Source organism: Natator depressus, chromosome 20 (assembly GCF_965152275.1).
Source record: "Natator depressus isolate rNatDep1 chromosome 20, rNatDep2.hap1, whole genome shotgun sequence".
In the NCBI taxonomy this organism is placed as follows: Eukaryota; Metazoa; Chordata; order Testudines; family Cheloniidae; genus Natator; species Natator depressus.
The window spans coordinates 1,276,507-1,292,015 of NC_134253.1; the positions used below are offsets into that span (position 1 = coordinate 1,276,507).

Genomic DNA, 15,509 nt, shown 5'->3' on the forward strand with positions numbered 1-15,509 from the left:
ACTGTATAAGTAGGGGCATTGCCAGCAGATTGAGGGATGTGATCATTCCCCTCTATTCGACATTGGTGAGGCCTCATCTGGAGTACTGTGTCCAGTTTTGGGCCCCATGCTATGAGAAGGATGTGGAAAAATTGGAAAACATCCAGCGGAGGGCAACAAAAATGATTAGGGGACTGGAACACATGACTTATGAGAAGAGGCTGAGGGAACTGGGATTGTTTAGTCTGCGGAAGAGAAGAATGAGGGGGGATTTGATAGCTGCTTTCAACTACCTGAGCGGGGGTTCCAAAGAGGATGGATCTAGACTGTTCTCAGTGATAGCAGATGACAGAATGAGGAGTAATGGTCTCAAGTTGCAGTGGAGGAGGTTTAGGTTGGATATTAGGAAAAACTTTTTCACTAGGAGGGTGGTGAAGCACTGGAATGGGTTACCTAGAGAGGTGGTGGAATCTCCTTCCTTAGAAGTTTTTAAGGTCAGGCTTGACAAAGCCCTGGCTGGGATGATTTAGCTGGGGATTGGTCCTGCTTTGAGCAGGGGGTTGGACTAGATGACCACCTGAGGTCCCTTCCAACCCTGATATTCTATTTTCTATTTCTATTTCCTGCCTTATTATCTGTCCCTTTCTTAATGATCCCCAACATTCTGTTTGCTTTTCTGCCTGCCACTGCCCATGGAGTGGATGTTTTCAGAGAACTATCCACGATGACTCCAAGATCTCGTTCTTGAGTGGGAACAGCTAATTTAGACCCCATCACTGTGTATGTGTAAATCACTTTGCATTTATCAACACAGAATTTTCTGCCATTTTGTGGCCCAGTCACCCAGTTCTGTGAGATCCCCTTGTAGCTCTTCGCAGTTTGCCTGGGACTTAACTCTCTTGTAGTTTTGGATCATTTGCAAGTTTTGCCACCTCACTGTTTACCCCTTTTTCCAGATAATTTACTGGTCCCCGTACAGACCCCTGGGGGACCCCACTATTTACCTCTCTCCATTCTGAGAATGGACCCTTTTATTTCCACCCCTTGTTTCCTACCTTTTAACCAGTCACGGATCCAGGAGAGGACCTTCCCTCTTATCCCAGGACAGCTCACTTCACTTAAGAGCCTTTGGTGAGGGACCTTGTCAAAGGCTTTCTGAAAGTCAAAGTACCTGATATCCACTGATCGCCTCTGTCCACATTCCTGTTGTTAAGGAAAGCACCGGGCTGGGATTCGGGAGCTCTGCATTCCAGCCATGGACCTTGGGCCTGGCCTTCCAGGTGGGGTTTTCCAGGCCATGAACCTCTCTGGGCCTCAGCTTCCACAGCTGTAAAATGGGATAATACCACTCCCCCTCCCCCATTCCGGCTGTGAGCTCTTTGGGCAGGGCCTGCCTCTCGCTCTGTCTGGGCAGCGCTGGGGCCTCTAGGACCCACTGTAACCCAACAATCAGGAGTGGGGCTACCAAAGCAAGTGCTGCAAGCCACAGGCTCTTGTGCACGCCAGCCTGGGGCGAGTACCCCAAATGTACCATGATCCGGCTCGGAAATCTGCTCTGCAGCCCCCCTGGGCACCTGGGCCCGCTCCTCCAGGGTGCTGCAGGATGCAGCTGGCACTGCACCGTGTGTGCCATAGCTGGGGGACAGCCGGCAATGCACTGGAACCGGGGGGCAGGGGAGCAGCAACTGGCAATGCACCAGACACACTGTACGGGGGGGGGGGGCAGCCAGCAATGCACTGGAACCGGGGGAGGGGGGGCGGCCAGCATTGCACTGGAGCCGGGGGAGGGGGAGGCGGCCAGCAATGCACTGGAGCCGGGGGAGGGTGGGGGGCAGCCAGCAATGCAGTGGAGCCGGGGGGGGGGGGCAGCCAGCATTGCACTGGAACCGGGGGAGGGGGGGGCAGCCAGCATTGCACTGGAACCGGGGGGGGGGGGCAGCCAGCATTGCACTGGAACCGGGGGAGGGGGGGGCAGCCAGCAATGCACGGGAGCCGGGGGGGGAGCCAGCCAGCAATGCACTGGAACCGGGGGGGGGGGGGCGGCCAGCAATGCACTGGAACCGGGGGAGGGGCAGCCAGCATTGCACTGGAACCGGGGGAGGGGGGGGGGCGGCCAGCAATGCACTGGAACCGGGGGAGGGGGCCAGCAATGCTCCGGGATCACCGGACGGGGGGGGTGGGGGGGCGCTGACTCCCCCCATAGCGGCCCCGCCCCCTGTCTCCTGCCCCTCCCCCGCCAGGGGGCTCCAAAGCCGGAGCCTGCAGCGCCCGCTCCGGCCTCTGGGGGCCCCTGAAGCGATGATTGGTCCCGGCGAAGGCGCCATGACGAACGGCCGCGCGCCAATGACGCCTGTTTTGGTTCTCGAGGGGCCAATGGCGGCGCCTGGGGTGCGGCCGGCAGCCAATGGGAAGCGGTGGCGACCGAAGGTCCCAGCGTCGCCCAATGGGAGGCGGCGAGTTCTGGGAGGGGCACCCAATGAACTGCGCGGGAAGGCGGGACCCCGAGCGCGGCGAGCCAATCGGCGGCGGGGGGCGTGGCCTGGTGGGAGGAGGCTGCAGGAGATCGAGGCCGGGGACACGTACGGAGCGCGGCGGTGACGGAGACGGCAGGTGAGAGCGGCCCGGCCCCCCCCCCCCCCCGCCGCGCTCTCCGGGGGGGGCCTGGATCCCGGATCCCCTCCCCCCCCGCCTGGCACGGCCCCGCCCCCCCGCGCTCTCCGGGGGGGGGCCTGGATCCCCTCCCCCCGCGACCCCCCCCGCGCACCCAGGATGGGGGGCCTGGATCCCCCCCCCGCCTGGCACGGCCCCTCCCCCCGCCCTGTTTCCGGTCTCGGGGCCTGCTCGCCTGCCCCAGGCCGCGCGGGACTGAGGGATGCCCCCCCGGAGAACCCAGGCGTCCTGGCACCCGCCCCCTTCGCTGACTCTCCCCTGCCAGCCCCGGCCGGGAGGGACGTTTCGTGGGTCTCTGCATGTGACGCCCTGGACACGGCTCGGGGCAGCTCGGGGCGGGGGCAGAGACCCTGGCCCGGGGCAGCGCCTGGCTAGAGACCCAGGCGCCCCTCAGCGTGGGTGGGGCACGCTGCCAGCCCCGCCGCGGGGCGCACTCAAGGACGACAAGGCCCTTGCCCGAAAAGCCAAGCGAGGGTTTGCGTGGGTCTGCGAGACTCGCCTCGGAGCTGGTGTTGGGTCAGGAACGGCTCCCGAACAACGTGATCAACGGACCAGCCGGCCATAAGTCCCTGGGAGCAGGTGGGATTCACCCAAGATAGGAAATGGCAGAACTACTAACTGGGCACGTAACCTAATGCTGAAATCAGCCTCTGGCCCAGGGGCCCGGAAGGTAGCTTCTGTAGCGTCCGTATTTTAAAAGGGCTCTTGAGGGGATCCTGGCAATTGCAGGCTGTTAAGCCTAACGTCTGTACCAGGTAATTCGGTAGAAGCCAAAGCCATAGTAACGAGCAGAATTTTGTCAGTTTGTCGGGGGAAAGGGTGAACACGGCTTTTGTAAAGGCAAATGGCGCCTCACCAATCTACCAGTGTTATTTGAGGGAGTTGTCAAGCCTGTGGATAAGGGTGATCCAGTCAAAATAGCATATTTGCATTTTCAGACTGACTTTGACAAAGCCCCTCACCCATAGACTTTTAAGGAAATTAAGTAGCCATGGGATGCGAGGGAATATCCTCTCATGGGTCAGTAACTGCTTGAAAGATAAGAAACAAACAGTAAGAATAAATGGTCATTTTTCACACTGGAGAGATGTGAACAGTCCCCCAAGGATCTGCCCTGGGACCTGTGCTGTTCAACATATTCATTAAGGATCTGGAAAAGGGGGTGATCGGTGAAGTGGCAAAGTTTGTGGACAATACAAAATTATTCAAGATAGTTAAGTCCAAAGTACACTGTGAGGAGTCACAGAGAGAACTCACAAGACTGGGCAACAAAACAGCAGATGAAATTCAACATTGAAAGTGCAAAGTAATGCACGTTGGAAAACAATAATCCCATAGATACGTATACAGTGATGGGGTCTAAATTGAGCTGTTGCCTCCCACGAACAAGATCTTGGAGTCACTGTGGATAATTCTCCGTAAACTGCGGCTCAGGTCAAAAAGGTGAACAGTATGTTAGCAACTGTTAGGAAAGAGATAGAAGAAATAAGACAAATATCATAATGCCACTGTGTAACTCCACAGTGCACCCATGCCTTGAACACGGTCCAGTTCTGGTTGTCCAGTCTCAGACAGTATCTAGTGGACCTGGAAAAGGCTCCGAGAAGGGCAGCGAAGATGATCCAGGGTGTGGAACGGCTTCCATCCTAGGAGAGACTAAAAAGATTAGAGCTGTTTAGCTTAAAGAAGAGCCCGCAAGGGGGGGACGTGATCTATAAAATCACAGGTGGTGTTATTTACCCTTCCCACAGTTCAAAAGTCAGGGGTGACCCGATTAAATTAATAGGCAGCAGGCTTAATACAAAGAAAAGGAAGCACAACTAACCTGTGGAACTCATTGCCAGGGGATGTTGTGATGGCCATAAGTATAACTGAGTTCAAAAAAACTGCATAAATTCATGGAGGATGGATCCATCAATGGCCATTAGCCAAGAGGGTCAGGGATGCAACCCCGTGCTTGGGGCAGCCCGAAACCGCAGACGACTAGAAGTCAACTGTGGAAGACTGGAGTGGATCACTCCACCATTGCCCTGTTCTGTTCTCCCACCCTGAAGCTCTGGAGACAGGGGAGTGGGCTATATGGACCATTGGTCTGACCCAGTCTGGCAGCTCTCATGTTCACCTCAACTTCGGCTCTTGTTTGGTTAGTTAACAAGGTAGATGCAAACCAACAGAACCAATGGGGAGCAGATCCCCCTCTTTGAAAGGGTATTTAACCCCCCTCCCAAAGCATTACTGCCTGAAAGGGGCTCTCAGGATCAGCTGGGATTGAGGCAGTAGAGAGCTGGGTCTAGGCTCCCAGGCCCCTGGAAAGCTGTCTTTTTAAACCGTGCCTGTTGTTGCTACCCGGAGGGGTGCAGTTGGGCGGGCTAGATTCTGGCGATTAGTGGGGAGCAGTTTATCTCATTACTAGCCCTGCGCCCACTCAGAGGTTAAAGGCCATTCCCCAACTCTGATACAGAGAACAGCTGGGGGAAGGAAGCAGAGGAGTCAGACGAGTGGGTGTAGGGTTAGGAGACATGGCTCCTGGGGGCTGCGAAAGCTTCTGTGGACTCTGAGCCAGGGGAGCGGCGAGGGCGGGACCCAGACATGCCCTGCGATGGGCCAGGTGTTGAGGTCCGGCCAGCTGTTGCAACACAGAATGTAAATTCTCCGCAGCCTGCGGGCACCGAACACTGGAAGAACTGGAGTCAGGCTGACGTGTGCCGAGGTCCCAGGCAGTGGGAAGGCTGAAGAGGGAGAGATGGGGGTGCTCCCCAGGAAGGGGAGTGTAAAAGGAAAAGATGTGGGCCAGCCCCCTTTGTGGCTGTGTGGCGAACCAGTGCTGTGACTGCTGAGGAGTACTGGGGCCTTGGCTCGCTGCCCCTTGCAGGATTTCGGGCAGGGCCTGGCTAGCTTGTTCGGGCAGGCTGGCTACCCAGGAGGCAGACTGATGTCCCTGGGGAATGGGAGTGAGCTGACCGAGCAGGGCTGCGATGTCACAGGGGAGGCTGCGATGTCACAGGGGTGGCTGTGCCAGCAGTTCTTCCCTGCCGCCCGGCGGGAGGGTGTCTGCCTTGCCCAGTGCAGTCAGGGCCAGCCTGGCGCAGGCGGATCTCCGAGCTGGGGTCCAGGCGGGCGGTAGAGCTCGGCGGTGGCTGCAGCTCTCCTGGGAGCAGGCGCTGCAAGGGCAGGACTCAGTGGGTAAAGGTGGCCGGGATGGTTATTTATTGATGAGCCTGGGTTCAGCTCCCTCCAGGGCAGGCTGGTTACTGACCTCGCCCTCGGGGTCCTGGTGACGGAGGGAGCAGGTTGTGTCCCCACTAGCGATTGATTGGACACAGTGTCCTACAGTGAATGTCCTTCAGAACGTCGCCTGAGTGTGAATTCAGATATCGCCATTGCAATCGAGCGGTGTGGGAGCAGCTGGAGTCAGGCGCTGTTCCTGTGCTCAGCCGCTCCCTGCTCGGCTGGGCGAGGAGTTTCCTGTTGCTTCTTTCTCTTTCGCTTTCCCAGTTCCTGGGCCCAAAGGCAGGGCTCACGGCTGCCCTCACTGGCTCTGGTGATCTGCAATCCTGGGTCCCTCTGCCCCAGTGGGGCCAGGGGGCTCAGGCTGACAAAACCCCAGCCGAGCGGGCCAGTGCTGCAACGTACTGCCCATGCCCGTGGGGAGAAGTGGGCGGGTGAGATCCACCCACCATCTCAGCCTGCCAGACACGCACCAGGTGCCGACCTAGTTTGGAACCTTGCACTGACTCACGGCAGCTGGGGCGTAAACGCTGTGTCCTACCCTAATTCTAGCTTGGGAGCCGAGTCCTGAGCCCTGACCATCCACATTCCGCTGTTGCTGCGAGACATCAGAGTTGCAGCATCACTCCAGAGGTGGCTGTATTCTAGGCCACGGGAGAAGCGATTCCTCTGGCTGCGTGCATGCACATAGGGCCGATGGGTTTCAGTAATGTTACCCTGCTGGAAAGTGGGGGGCTGAGGGGATCACCCCGCTTTCTGGCAAGCAGGAGCGACAGTCCTGGGGACCCGCCCCAGCAAAGGATCAGGCATCCTGTGGGTCCCTCTCGGAAGAGAGGTGACCAGACCTAGATCCTTGTCCTGGTGACACTGACTCCTGCTCCATGTGTCACTCAGGGCAGTCGCCTCGTTAAACATGCTGCAAGCCAATCCCATGTCCTGCGGCACTTGCCCCCCAACCCCTCCCACCCCCGCTGAGATGGGCCACTTGAGCCAGTTGCTGGACCGGCTTCTGCACAGTGGGTTCCTGGAGTAAACCCCAGCCAGCCCAGCAGGAAAGACCTGCTCTCACTGGGATTTGACTCCCTAATGGACAGGAGGCTTGTGGCAGCCTCCAGCACCAGGCAAATGTGGGAGGGAGCCAGCAAGGGCCAGGGAGCAAGGAGCCTCCCTGCCCGGGTGGCTGAACGCAGCGCTGCAGCCCGTCTGGGGCCAGCCCCGCCTGGGATGTCATTAGGGGCACTAATGGAAGCCTTGAACAAAGGCACTTTCCAGCCGCTCTCGCCTGCCAAGTGGAAATCCGTGGGGAGCTGGGCTCGGGGGGAGCCTGTGACTAGCCCTGCAACAGCCTGCAATAATTGCACCATCTAGACTATGGGCCCAGAGCCCCGGGTGGGGGGAGGAGACGGCAGACGCTTCAGAGAGGTTTGCACAACAGCTGCACAGCTCCTTGCCCAACTGTCCTCCGGAGCCAAGCCGAGAGAGCCGGGTGGGCGAGGGGGGAGCTAGCCTGGAGCGAAGCGAAGCCGTGTTTCTCTGTGGTTGGGGGAGGAGATTCCTTGCCAGGCAGCTCCCCGGTGAGTCAGAAATCTCTCTTCCCAGCTGGCATTGTGGGGCTGGGGCCATGAAAGGACCTGACCCTTCCAGGAGCTCAGAGCCAGGTTGTGTCGCTCGCTCTGTCCTGGTCTGTGATGACAGATGGCTGCAGACGTGGGACGGTCTGGTCCCCCTGGACAGTGCTGGGCACGCCACTGGCACTCGGTCTTAGCACAGTGGTGCCCGCTCGGGGGGCCCGACGTTCCCTTCCCGAGAATGGTTCTTTTCCTTATTCAGTGCACAAGAAGCCGCCTAGTCACTCCCAAGTCACTTCCTGCTGGTGGGTTGATGGGGTGTGTGTCCCCTGCCAGCTGGGGCAGAGTGGGATGCTCAGACCCCCAAGCTGGGGGGAATCTCCAGGCGGGTCTCTCTGGAATGACCTCAGGGAGCTGGGCAGCCGGCCTGGGCTGAGTGCAGAGAGCTGCCGTGGCTCACGCTGACGTGCGTCCCCTGCCCTGTCTCTTCCAGCCGGTGCAGTTCCCCGAAGCGAAGGGTGCATCCCACCCACCTGCCAGCGCCATGGACGTGTTCAACCGGAACATTGACTTCAACGCGCTCTTCAAGTTTTCCCACATGTGAGTGTGGAGTTCCCTCCACCGGGCCCTGGTCCCCATGGGCAAAGAATTCATGGGCTGGAGTGGGGTCTGGTGGTTGGGGTCTGGGAGCCAGGGTTCCTGGGTTCTGGTCCTGGCTCTGCCATGGAACCGCTTTGCCTCAGATTCCTCATCCCGGGGCGTGGACGCAGTGCTTTGGGATCCTCAGCTGTGGCACCAGGACAGCATTTCTGCTCCATCCGGTGCCAGCGGCAGTTTCTTCTCTGGCTCGGCCATCAGTTGAGTGCGCCCAGGCGGGGAGCCGTGGGCCGGCCCAGGGGGGCAGCTCTGAGACCTGGTGGTCGCTGACTCGCTCCTTTCTGCCGCACAGCTCTGCCTCCACTCAGCAGCACCTGAAGAGGGTCTATGCCAGCTTTGCTCTCTGCATGTTTGTGGCAGCAACCGGAGCCTACATCAATGTGGTGACCCATCTGCTCCGGGTAAGGGCTATGCTCGGGGGCTACGTTGATCCCCCGCACTGGGACTGGATGGGCTTACGGGGGGGCATCTCCTTCCCCCGGACTGAGTGGTGGCAAACGGGCACTGTGGGTACCCGTGCAAGGTCCTAACGCCTTCGCTGCAGCATCCAGTGCCAGGAGCAGCCATTGACCAGGGAGTACTGCAGACCCCTGTCTAATGCCCAACATGTGAGGGCAATGCCCCGCCACTCCCTGCATCTTCTCCCACCCCCGGGCGGCCGTGTCGGTGGGTAGAGCAGCCCCGGGCTGGTATAAGAATGGGGGTGTCCCGTGTCGTGGCCTGATCTTCTGGGAGCATCTGCAGCCCTCTCCCTTTCCATGCGCTCCCTGGGATGGGCCTGGCTGGTGCTGCATCTGCCCTCAGCCCCCACACCAGGCCCAACTTCTCGTGCTCCGTCTGTCCAACAGTTCAACCTACTCTCGGGCCTGGGCTCCCTGGGACTGCTGATCTGGCTGATGGCCACGCCCCACAGCCGAGAGACGGAGCAGAAGAGGCTGGGGATACTGGCTGGCTTTGCCTTCCTGACTGGTATGTGTGCGGGATGCCTGCCCCTAAACCTCCTGGGCAAAGGGGCCTGGTCTGCAAGGCTCCCTTCTCCCCTTTCCGGCCCCTCCCCTTGGGAGCCCGGGCCCATAGCACTTACCGTCCTGGCCCTCGGGCCCTGTCGGTCACTGAACTGCCCCTTGTTCCAGGGCACAGGGCCTCTTCCTCCAGCGCTGGGCCCATGGAGGAGGGGAAGTCACGTAGACAGTTGGTGGCAGACCCAGGCATCTGGGCGTGGGGTTCCCTGCACTAAGCCCTGCGCCCTTCTCACCTGCCTCAGGGAAGAAGCTCTGAGCCCGAGGTGGCCTCTGGCTGCTGATGATGGGGGGAGGACAGGGGCGGGGCTGCTGTCACTGACGTGTGTCACTTTGTCCTTGCAGGAGCCAACCTGGGTCCTCTCCTGGAAATGTGCATCACCATCAACCCCAGGTGGGCACTGTGCGGCGTGGCGTGGCTGGGCTGGGTGCCCATGTCCGTCACGGCTCTTCTCACCTGCTCTCCTTTCCTGCAGCATCATCCCCACGGCCTTCCTGGGCACCGCTGTGATCTTCAGCTGCTTCTCCCTGAGTGCCCTCTATGCCAGGCGTCGCAGCTTCCTGTACCTGGGGGGTAAGAACCGGCCCCCCGCGCCCCAGCTTCCCCCACCCGGCCAGGGGGGCTCACGCCTCTGTCTCTCTCGCAGGGTTCCTGCTCTCTGGCCTCTTCCTGATGCTGCTCTTCTCTTTGATCAACGTCTTCATGGGGTCCACTTGGCTGTTCACGGTGAGGCCCGTCCCCCCGTGTTAGGGTCCTGCCGGGTCCCCCCCCCCCCCAAACACACACACAATCAGCAACGGCAGCCATCAACACTTGGGCCAGGCAGGTGCCTCGGGGCCTGGCTGTGGGAGCTGCAGCCAGAGCGGGTCCCGGAGGCAGGCCTGATCCTGCCTGGGCCACGTGGCGACGGAACCTGTCCGGAGCCATGCCTGGGCCCAGCTGTTGCTGACTAGGCAGACAGGGCCTGATCCTGGGAAAGCAGGTTCAGTGGGGGCTCAAAGGTGGGTGGGCCCCTTGCAAGATCAGGCTCTTGTCACTCCCACTGCTGGGCCATGTTTTCAGCCAGCTTTGCCTGGCACTCATCACGAGGCTGGAGCTGGTTCGGGCAACTCGTGCCAGCTGTGGGGCTGCCTAATAGAAATACATGCAGCAGCGTCGCCTCCTGCCCCTGCCTTATCCCCGAAGCAAGCGAGACCTGGGTCCTCCCAGCCAGACGCAGCGCTGCCGGGTGCTGGCTAGGGCCATGGCTCGGGTTCACCCAGAGGCCGAATCCCCTCTTAACTGGGGGGCAGAGTCAGAGGGAGAGTAACTGGGGCAGGAACGGCAGCCCCTGCTGCTCACGGGGAACTGCACTGAGCAGACATAGGGTGGCAGGGGGGCATCCCAAGGGTCTCAGGGGCTTGTCCCTGACTCTCCCTCCTCCACACCAGGCTAACCTTTACCTCGGGCTGATGGTCATGTGCGGGTTCGTCCTCTTCGACACACAGCTCATCATCGAGAAGGCGGAGAGTGGGGACAAGGATTACATCTGGTGAGTGGGGGCAGGGATTACAGCTGGTGAGTGGGGGGCAACGTGGTGGAGAGCCCAGCGCCAGGCTGAGCCCCCTTGACTGTCTCTGCCTCTTTCCCGCAGGCACTGTGTGGATCTCTTCCTGGATTTCATCAACATCTTTCGGGAGCTCATGATCCTGCTGGGGATGAACGAGGTGAGTCCCTGCCCAGCTCCAGGCCCTGGCTGCCGACAAGCCTGAGCACTCAGGGCGGGCCCTGCGGCGAGGCCCCCTGGACGCTGGCCAAGTTCAGCCCAGCACATGGGCCAGGAACTGACTGGGCCTGGGACTCGGCAGGGGGCAGTAGCCAGCACCCACCAGGCCTGCTGTGCAGGGCCAAGCTCCTGGCCCCCTCCCTGCAGAAGCCCATGGAGATGAGCTCGGGCGGAGTCGTGCAGGGCTTGGTGAGGGCAGAGGAGTCTGGGGCCCCTGTGATGGGCCCCAGGTGGGCGCGTTCCCTGGGAGCCGAGGCCGCTTTGCCCCCGTGGAAGGGGCTGTCGAATGTCCGAGCCACCTGCAGGCCAGCTGGGCGCCAGGCTGGGCCACTGACACGTCCTCTCCTCTTGCAGAACAAGAAGAAGAAGGAGAAGTGAAGCGACGCCAGGTGCCGGTTGGGTGGAGCCCCCATCCCCCCCATCTCCTGCCCCCCAACACATTAAAGGGGCTGTGCTCTGCCAGCCACAGGCAGCCAGTCGCTTTCCTATTTTGTGGGTTGTTTTCTCTTGTTTGAGCTTACTTTGATTAGAAACCAGCTGATTAGCAGCTCCTCCTCCTGGAGTTTGGTTTCCTCTTCCTGCCCCGCAGCTTGCTCCTGGGGAGACCTGGGCCAGCCACATGCAGGCATCCCTCCCCCCGCAGCTCCTGCCCCCACACCCCCCCCAGCTCCACTGGCTGAATCTTTCCAGGGGTTGGGTCCTTCAAAGGCTTCTCTCCCCTCGTAGTGAGAGCGGGGCCAGGAGCCTGGCCGTACAGGGCTCTGCCTAGAGCCGCCACGGTGGGGAGTTGTTAGTCTCCTACCCCCAGATCCTAAGGGCCCAGACACCTCCATCTTACAGCAACCCTGCCCACCCTGGCCTTTCATTCAGCTGCAGCCAGGGCCAGAGTGTCTGGCCGGGTTCGCAGTGCGCCCCTCTTCCCAGGAGCTGCACGCCCGGCATTGTCCAGAGCCACTGTGGACTCGGCTCCTAGAACTGCTTTGGTTCCAGCTCCGGGGGATGGGGGGGCTTTGCACTGGCCCTGGCCCAGCAGAGAGATTAGTCACCTCCCCCACGTGGGACCAGCCACACAGCAGGCCGAGGAGCTCCCCAGCTAAGCTCTGTCAGTAACAGGACCTGCTCCGCGCCCCTCTCTGCAATGGGTGGTCTCCCCTCATCCCGTCCCGAGGCTGCGGCGTCATCCCCCAGCCAGGCACCCTCTCCCCTAGCAGGGACCCCAGACGTTTTTCTGAAGCTCCAGGTTTCTCCCTGGCTGACAGGCCCTTTTCCCCTCCCCTGAGGCCAAACTCCACCTCTGCTTGCTCGGGATAAAGGAGTCGCGCGCTCTCGCTCCCTCTAGAACCAGTGCCAAGAATCACAGTGTAAGAAATAATCTACTTTTAAAGAGACATCTAACAGGTTTTAATACCATAACGAGTGTAATTATCTTTCTCTTCTGTTTCATCAGTTGACAGCCCTGGCTGCGTTATATAACTCATACTGTGAAGACAAAGGTGTTTTGATTCAGAAATATGAAATCTCCATAGTCTTACTTTGTACAAAAAAATAAATAAAAATCCTCAAACTTTAACCTTTACAGCCAAGCTGTCTGCTCCTTTGTGGGGGGTCAAGTCACCCAAAGATCTAAGGGTCTCAACAGGACAGAGCGAGCTGATCAGCCACACGTTACAGGTGGGGGAGGCTGCGCAGCGCTGGGAACTGGACTCCTCACGTTCCAGAGCACAAGGCCAGCCTGCCTCAGAGTAGCCAGGGGAATATTTAGGGCAGGGAAAGATGCAGAAGTGACAGCCCCAGAAAGGCCCCCGTGCTGTGGAGAGCTCCTGCCCCCACTGCGGGGTCTCAGCACAGCCTGGGGGAGGCTGCATGGGGGCAGTTCAGTCTCAGGAATAAGGGCTGGGACGTGGCCATTGGGTGATGAGGGATTGCAGGGGGCTTGTTCTGCAGAGGGGGCTGCATGTGCTGTGTGCCCCGCTGCAACGAGGGACGGGGAACCCAGTCGCCCTTCCACAGTGGGGGGCCCAGGGCCAGCTCCAACACCCCCTCCCCCACATCTCTATGTTCTCTGGGCTTGGTCTCTACAGCCAGCTGTGGGTCAGGCGTGGGGATGATCCCAAGGCAGACAGTTGTCTGGAGGCCTGTCAGTCTCTCTTCCCCTTCCTGCTGGGAAAGCGAACGTGCTCTGCACCACAGGACTGGGCCGGGCTGGCCCCCCAGCACCAGCAGGGTCAGGTGAAGTGAGGGGCAGCAGCAGGAGCTGGCCGGCGGGTGTGGTCCGGAGTACGGGCACTCGGGCTGGCGCAGCAGCTGGACTCGCTGCCCGGTGAACAGGACTGGTGCCCTGCGGAGCACGTGTGGGCGAGAAGGGCGGGGGAGACAGAATTCAGCAGCCACCCTGGCCTAGCCACCACCTACAGCCCATGGCCCTGCTCACCCAGGATGGGGCTGTGGCCCTGGGCTCCCCTAAAATTACCTGTCCTGATAGTCTCCATGCCCATGGCATGCTGCTGTGACTCCAACCGCTCAGAAGCATTTCAGCAGGGCTGAGAAGACCTAACTCCATATACACTGCGTTTACGGGCGTTTACAGGTAGGGGCAGTTAAACCGGAGCCTGGCGCTTGCTTTTTACACCTCCCGCCTCCAAGAGCCCTTTGCCCAACAAAGCGCTTTAGACAATTTATTAACCCTCTAGGCGGCTTGCAGCCAGGGCCAGGGTGCAGTACGGTCAGGACTCGGGGTGGGGAGGGGAAACGGCATTGGGGTCTGGCTCAGCCAGGCCCTAGCCCAGAGCTCCAGGCTTCCCTTCTCCCTCATCATGGCAGGGGTCTGCATTTGGCGCAAGACCCCACGGCTGCGCCCCGGGGGGGGCTGGGCATGGGCACAGATCCCCTGCAGTCACAGGCCAGGTGGGCTCCCCGCACGTACCTTACGGTGCCCGCGCTCCTCACCGGTCTTGCAGGCAGGTTGGAAACTGTCTGTGCAGCGAACGACGAACCGGGGTTGGGACCCGGCTGCCTCGGGCTGGTGGCATCGCCTCTGGGAGGGAACCCTGCTGGGGCAATGGTGATGGGGGGGGGACTTAGTACACAGCCCCCCCCCCCCCACTCCAGGAAGAACGGGGGCCAGAAAATGCCTCCCTTGCTGCTAACCCTACCTAGCAAGCACCCTGTCCCCTCAACACAGGCTGGGAACTGCCCAAGGGGCTGCTGGGGGCGGGCATGGGGCAGCCCCTCGCCCGGGGAAGCATGTCCTCCCCATCACGGCCCACAGCCCGGCCTGGCTGCCGGAGGGGAGCCAGCCCCGAGTGGGGGCCCCCATCCTGCTCCACCACCTCTGGGGAGACCCGCCCCCGCCCCAGCCACACGGGGGGAGGGGGGCTCTTCAGAGCTGCCCCTGCGAGACAGACTCCAGAGGGGAAATGGGGCATCTCCAGTTGACTGGGGGGAGAGGCCTCACGGGCTCATCAGGATTCGGGGGGGGATCAGAAATTCCCCCCCCTCCCCAGGGTGGGAGGGGCCCCGCGAGGGGAGTGATGCAACTGCCCTGCAACCAGCGCCACTGGCCCGCGGCTGGCCACAAGGGGGCACCGCAGGTTGGTGCCTGGAGCCACAGTGCTGCTGGGGGGGCCACTGGGCCCCTCACCCCCCCCCCCAAACCCCTTGCCCAGCACCCTATCGCCACAGCCCTAGTGCGGGGGTGGCTGAGCTGGGGGGGGCGCTGTCTGTCCATCCAGCCCCACGGCCCCCCTGAGCCAGCAGCTCCCTGGGACATAACATGACCCCCCACCCCGGTCCCAGTCTTCACCTGGGACGCCAGTGACTGCCGGGGAGGGTGCGCCGCTGTGGGGCAGAGGGCAGACGCAGGGTGTAGGGCAAAGGCTGCTCAGGGCCTAGCGCAGGGGGGCCCGGTCTATGCCTGGTGCCACGGGAATACAGAGCCTGGCTGGGGTGCAGGCACGAGCCCCCCTCCCAATCGAACCCCCCCCCCCGCTCTGCCCCAGCTGGGGAGCCGAGCCCCACAAACACGGACTGGGCTCATGGCTCTGGGCACCAGCCCACGCACACGCTAGTGAGCTGCAGTGACGGCCAGCCCCGTCCCTCTCATCTGCATGGTGGGCTGCCCCCCAGCTCCCACACTGCCCCCCCGCCCCTGCCTGGCCCCCAAACCCCATGAGTACCTGCTCCTGCTGCAAACCCCACACCCAGCCTGCACCCCCCCCCGCAGAGGCCGGGCGCTGTCCCGCCAGGCTGGGACATCACAACGGGGACCAGATCTTGCGAGGCAGCGGAGGGGCCCCATCTCCCTCCTGACACCCCGAGAGCTGCCTGCGGCCGGGTCAGCCCCACCCGAGGCTGCCAGGGAGCCAAGCAGCAAGGGGCCTGGCCAGCGCGAGGCAGGGCAACCTGGAGGGTCGCCATGGCAACCAGAGATTGCAGGGCACCCTATATAATCGCGCCCCTCAGAGGCCCATTGATTCGGGAAAAGTCACCAGCATTCTGCCCTCCCACTGCTACCAGACCATGTCCTGCCCCTGCCCCCCGCATGCCAGCCCTGCCCTGCCCCCCTGTCCTGCACCCCTGCCCCCCGCATGCCAGCCCTGCCCCCCACCCCGCACCCCTGCCCC

At 61.3% G+C, this 15,509-nt stretch overlaps 2 protein-coding genes across 3 annotated transcripts in view; both read left to right on the forward strand.

Moving 5' to 3' along the window:
• Window positions 1-4,454, forward strand: part of PRPF40B (pre-mRNA processing factor 40 homolog B) — an 82,633-nt gene extending 78,179 nt beyond the window's left edge. Inside the window, exon 24 of the mRNA XM_074935208.1 lies at window positions 3,741-4,454. Within this exon, the coding sequence (XP_074791309.1) occupies window positions 3,741-3,795 (55 nt within the window). The 3' untranslated portion in view covers window positions 3,796-4,454. The remainder of the gene's footprint in view (window positions 1-3,740) is intronic.
• Window positions 2,497-12,450, forward strand: TMBIM6 (transmembrane BAX inhibitor motif containing 6). 2 transcript variants are annotated; one of them, XM_074935214.1, is made up of 10 exons: window positions 2,497-2,589; window positions 7,939-8,045; window positions 8,395-8,503; window positions 8,951-9,071; window positions 9,467-9,515; window positions 9,598-9,695; window positions 9,769-9,848; window positions 10,553-10,653; window positions 10,756-10,828; window positions 11,242-12,450. In XM_074935214.1, exons 2-10 carry the CDS (start codon window positions 7,990-7,992, stop codon window positions 11,263-11,265), a joined length of 711 nt encoding a protein of 236 aa, XP_074791315.1. In that variant the 5' UTR covers window positions 2,497-2,589; window positions 7,939-7,989; the 3' UTR covers window positions 11,266-12,450. The 2 variants fall into 2 exon arrangements, with proteins under 2 accessions (XP_074791315.1, XP_074791316.1); XM_074935215.1 differs by lacking the exon at window positions 2,497-2,589 and adding an exon at window positions 3,093-3,228.
• The last annotated feature ends 3,059 nt before the right edge of the window (window positions 12,451-15,509 follow it).